The sequence below is a fragment of the Gossypium hirsutum genome, chromosome D02 (genome assembly GCF_007990345.1).
Source record: "Gossypium hirsutum isolate 1008001.06 chromosome D02, Gossypium_hirsutum_v2.1, whole genome shotgun sequence".
NCBI lineage: Eukaryota > Viridiplantae > Streptophyta > Magnoliopsida > Malvales > Malvaceae > Gossypium > Gossypium hirsutum.
Window position 1 is genome coordinate 52,228,300 of NC_053438.1, and position 5,880 is coordinate 52,234,179.

A 5,880-nucleotide genomic window follows, 5' to 3' on the forward strand; every position below is an offset into this window, starting at 1 on the left:
GCAAAACGCGGCCACGTCAGAGCGCTTTGCTGACGTGGCCGTGCTTTGCTGACACATCCCCTGACATCGCGTTGACGTGGACGCAATTTAGGGGAAAGGGGCCCATTTCGGTAAATTTAAAAAAAATTAACTTTTTTTAATAAATTGCCCGAAAATCTAAGCCCGTAAAAGCCTTTGCCCGAAAAAACCTAAACTTGAGCTGATCCAAGCCTAAAGATATCTAAGCCTAAAGTAAATTCGATCCGAGAGGCTCGAACCCTCCTGATTGCTAGCTCTGGTTTCCACCTATTTAAATAAATAATAAAAAAACATAATTTTATGTTAAAAAATGCTTGAGTAATGTGGTCGTAGAAGGTCAATACGACTCTGACTGCCACTTCAGCGGAAATGCCTCCTGCAAGACCATCCTAAATCCATAATTTGATCAATTTCCCTAAATTTGGGAAAAACACATCCTAAATCCATAATTAATTTTTAAAATCAGTCCTTTTATCTAATTAACATTGAATATTTTAATGCAGTGGCATGATCCCTCCCTCACAGACCAGACCGAGTCGAGGAAACCAAAGGATCGCGGACCAGAAATTGCACGGTACCCACTGTGCCTGACTGACAATCGCTGCATAAATGGGTCCCACCTTTCGCTTCTCCAATTATTTCCCTCCGTTTTCTACTTTTTTTTTTTGGGCATGTTTTCTACTTATTTATATTATCCGGCCTGTCTCAAAATAAATAAATAAACAGATAAGGACAAGTTCTTTTTTCTCTATTTTTTTGCGCGTTATATGCCAATTCTCTTATTTCTTCTTCTGTAGAAAAAAGGAAAAATCAACTCACTTTGGATCACCAAAATTTTTCAACATCAAAGAAAATAGATTCCAATTTATCCTTGTTTTATTCACTCGTCGGTCCGATCCCGGTTTAAGCCTTTCAATTTAACCCCTCATTTCTAGGGTTTCTTTTTTTCCTCTCTGTTTCTATTGTTTCTCGTTTTGCTGGAGTTCGTTGGTTTATTTTGGTGAATTGGAATCGTTAAGAGAGAAGGGTTGTGATTCTAGGGTTTCTTTTTAAATGAGTGAGTGAGTTGTGTTTTTCTGACTATGGCTACCATGCATAGAGTTGTACAGTCCAGTGTGAGTACGAGCGACGCTACCACTACCAGCTACGACGGCTTGACGTCATGCAAAGCAGCGGATATTGTGATCTCTGATCAGTTCCCGGCTGGGTTGAGGGTTCTAGTTGTGGACGATGACATTACTTGCTTAAAAATCCTCGAGAAGATGCTTCACCGTTGCCGCTATCACGGTGCTTAATTTTGCATTTTATAGATTCACTTATATATATTTCCATGCATTTTCTGCTTATAAAACTGCCATCTTGAATTAAGCTTGGTTTTTAGTATATTTTCGTTGTTACTTTTAAGCAAACGAGGAAAGACAAAATTGCATTTGACTAAAGATTATCGAATCACTAAAATACAGGGCAAGTTAAAAATAATTACATCCTAAAAGTGAAATGAATCCTTTTTATTTAGCTAAAATTATATGTTCAAGTGTTGAACTCTTAACATGTGTTGCGTACCATTCACAAGCATGTGGTAGATTCTGCGCTAACAGCCAGAAAGAGTCTTAATTAGTTTCTTATTTTTGAGCACAGTGAAATGTTATGATGTTTGTTCAATTTTCTTTATTACTTTTTTAAAGTAAAGTTCCTTTTTTTTTTGCAGTTACTACTTGTCCCCAAGCCAAAGTTGCTCTGAACCTTTTACGGGAGAGAAAAGGGTGTTTTGATGTGATACTAAGTGATGTTTATATGCCAGATATGGATGGTTATAAACTCCTCGAACATGTTGGGCTTGAAATGGATCTTCCAGTAATTAGTAAGTATTCATTTATTTTCCATAAAGACTTTTGGTAAATATTATTCTTCTGCTTATTGACATGATGAATCTGTTGTAGTGATGTCGGCTGATGGGAGCACACGTGCTGTTATGAAGGGAATTAGACATGGGGCTTGTGATTATTTGATTAAGCCCATACGTGAGGAAGAATTAAAGAATATATGGCAGCATGTTGTGAGGAAGAAATGGAATGAGAATAAGGAGCTAGAACATTCAGGAAGCTTAGATGATACTGATCAGCATAAACAAAGGCATGATGATGCTGAATATGCTTCTTCCGTCAATGATGCAACAGAGACATCATTGAAACCTCTGAAAAAGAGGAGCAATTCAAAAGAAGAGGATGATGGTGAAATTGACAATGATGATCCATCCACATCAAAGAAACCACGTGTTGTTTGGTCAGTGGAACTGCACCAACAATTTGTCAGTGCTGTAAACCAGCTAGGGATTGATAGTAAGATCTCTAGTGATTTGATCCTTTTATTTATTTTGCTTACTATGTTGAATTCAGACAGGGATAGGCTTTTGTATTCTGTGCAATCTCTGAAATAGAAAATGTTAATACTAATTGCTTTTCTTATTATTGCTGGATAAAACATTGTGGCTGCTATTTCAGAGGCTGTTCCCAAGAGAATTCTTGAGCTGATGAATGTACCTGGTTTAACTAGAGAAAATGTTGCCAGCCATTTGCAGGTTTGGTCTTCACCATGTGAATCTGACATGTATTTTCTTTTCTTGTACTAGTAATCTGGACTGATCGTGAATATATTTGAGCATTTGGTAATTGGCTCTCAGCTTTGTGTGTAGTTAAATAGCTAAAAGTACTTGATTGTTGTTTTACTTGCAAGTTCGCTGTTCAATTTGAACTTCTACATTTTGGCTGATAACAAACATTTGATGGTTTGATGTTGGCATGTCATTTCATTTCTTATTATTTCAAATCATGCCTTATTGATTCTTATATGCTCTGTTATTTATTTATTTTATAGTGAGAAGATATGGTCTGTTTCTTCTTTTTGATTTTACTCTACTTTCTGATTTAGTAAAGTCTATAGCTCCTCATCCAACTTTCATGCAAGTTATGGATTGAAAAACTTGTATTAGACCTCAACTATACTCAAGACTTTATTTTACATACAGCTAAGTACATTTTTCCCCCTTCCTTAGAGACTGAAGTTTTAAAAATTTTTTGCTTGCCAATATAATATTTTGTTGGGTGGATATCTATGGGGAGATTTCGATGTAAAGCTATTGTGAAATGAGTCATAATTAGCTCTATTTAAAATAATCTTAATTGGTTGACATCTGATGATGTTGTGAAAGAATTCTCTGAAGAGGATTAGTGTTGTCAAGTTAAATCTGTCTGATTGGAAGTGGGTCTCATAATGGAGTTTAAAAGAACAAAGAACCACAATGGTGAAGAAGCTTGTATTATTATTGTTGTTATAATTATTATTATTTACACCATTTGCATATAAAAATTATATCGGCCGATGATGCTTGTAGCATTGATAATATTTTGTACCTTGTTTTGCAGTGAAAGTACCTCTATTATGGGGACTGGTTCAAATTCATCCCTCTACTATTAAATGGGTCAATTTAGTATCTATATTAGCAAAAAAGATTCAAATAAGGCCAAATTTTACTGTTGGGAAAGAAAAAAAAAGGGTGAATGGTTTGTGATTTTCTACCAAAATATTTTTAAAGTTTTTATGGTCTTGCTAACAAAATCTTTTGTTTGGTGTTGAACTGTGTATAGACAAAAGTTTGAATAATTTTACAGCCCTTTTCATTCGCTAAATGGCGTGTGTCCATGTTCCTTGTTTTGCAAAATAAAGTCTCACATCATCATCTTTCAAAAAGAAAAAAAAAATTATCCATGTCACTTTCAACAGTGAGCTTAATTCTATTAAAATTTTGCCTTATTTGAATCTTTTTACTAGTATAGGGGCTAAATTGATCCATTTAATGATAGAGGGACTAATTTGAACCAGTCCTTGTAATAGAGAGAGCTAGCAGGTACTTTCACCTTGGTTTTGCTAGTCAGTTTTGATTAATGATTGTGATATGTGTCCTTGTCAGCAGTGCAGGACCACCTGTCAGCTACTTATGCTGAAACTGAACATATAACCTGTTCAGGAGCTTGAAGCCTTCATTTACATTCTTTTGATAGTATATACGCATCAAAGTTCCTAATCTCGCTAGATATATTTAGCTCCTTCTTTGTGCTTGTTAAAAACTTTAAGTTTACATAAGATACTGTAATCTCATATGCAGAAATTCAGACTATACTTGAAAAGAATAAGTGGAGTGGCTCAACAAGGTGGTATTGCTAATCCACTTTGTGGGCCAGTAGAAGCAAATGTTAAAATTGGTTCACTTGGAAGTTTTAACATCCAAGCATTGGCTGCCTCTGGACAAATTCCTCCACAAACCTTAGCAGCTGTCCATGCTGAGCTCTTAGGTCGATCTGCTGGCAATTTAGTTGTGGCTACGGACCAGCCAGCACTTCTTCAAGCAACCCCTCAAGGGGCCAAGTGTATTCAAGTTGATCAGGGAGTCGCATTTGTTCAACATTCAGTAAAAAGCGAATCCAGTAGCTCCAAACACTTCTCACAATCCTTTGCACCTGTTGAAGATGTTGCTTCAGGGTTCAGATCATGGCCCTCTAATAACATTGGTACGGCAGGACCCAGTAATAGTGGAGGGTTAAGTTCTCAGAATGGTAACATGCTTATTGATTTGTTGCAACAACAGCAACAACTCCAGAAACCACAGCAGCGATCTACTGTTTCTGAGCTGCGCCGCTCAATCAATGTGCAGCCTTCTTGCCATGTTGTACCCTCTCAGTCATCTGCTAGTTTTCGAGCAGGAAATAGTCCCGTTTCTGTGACCCAAAATGGCAGCTATAGCAGGACTGCTGTTATTGATTACAGTCTTCTTTCATCTCAATCAAATTGTCCTTCATTGAATATTGGGCAAGTATCAGATGTGAATCTCCAAACTACAGGCGTTCTTAGTGGTTACATACCCCCTGCTTCTGTTTCTCCATCTGTTTCATCTTGCTCAGTAAATGCTGACAATTGTGCTAGTCAGCAAGTTCAAACTTCAAGCATGACATTTAAAGCATCCAGGCATTTGCCAGGATTTGTCCATAGCACGAGTAATATCCCGGATCCTTATGGTTCTACTAAGTCTGGGGATTTGCTCAATCAAGAACCTTTTAATAATCTTGGATATATTAATAAAGGAACTTGCCTTCCAGCCAAGTTTGCTGTTGATGAATTTCAATCACATTTGAGCAGCTCTAGCCATGGAAAGGTTTTTAGTGAGAACATTGGTACCAGAGTGAAGCAGGAGCCTAGTATGGAGTTTGGGGATAATGCAAAAGTGGGAATCCCAATGCTACAACAATTTCGTCCAAATGATCTCATGAGTGTTTTCACTGAATAGGTATTCAGTTTTGGTCTTTAATAAATTTTATTTGCTTAACAGCATGCACGTGCATAAGTTGATTTGCCTTTTGTTGCTTCTCTGTGGCTTTTCTTTAACTAAAAGTAACTTGCCACTTGATTCAGTCTCTAAGGAAAATTCACCATTTCTCTGTTTGACTTATCCTGAAGGCAACACAGCAATGTATCTTTTCATTTGAAATCTAGGAATCAACATTTGACTTGTTATGCTTATGGAGCTAATATGATTTATGTTAGCATCAGGTTAGTGACCTTGATGATGCATGATTCTTTGTTGTTCCAACACTTCATTTTTGTGAAGTACCCGTGTCTAATGCATATATGGAATTAGGTATAGGATATCGAAGGATCTTCTGAATTCATGGAATCTTGGAAGAAACTAACTAGTTTGAGCAACATAAGTATAAATAGGTGTTCATCTTGTATGGCTGAAATAAATTTCCTAGGAGTTTTATCAAACCTAACATGGTAGTAGGTCTGCTGTTGTTTGATGAAGCACTAATG

The 5,880-nt window shown here is 36.7% G+C and overlaps 1 protein-coding gene across 1 annotated transcript; it reads left to right on the plus strand.

The window, feature by feature from the left end:
• The first annotated feature begins 711 nt into the window (after positions 1-711).
• Positions 712-5,356, plus strand: LOC107909872 (two-component response regulator ORR21). The gene is made up of 5 exons (XM_041088776.1): positions 712-1,305; positions 1,727-1,879; positions 1,959-2,357; positions 2,520-2,596; positions 4,181-5,356. Exons 1-5 carry the CDS (start codon positions 1,101-1,103, stop codon positions 5,354-5,356), a joined length of 2,010 nt encoding a protein of 669 aa, XP_040944710.1. The 5' UTR covers positions 712-1,100.
• Positions 5,357-5,880: the final 524 nt, after the last annotated feature.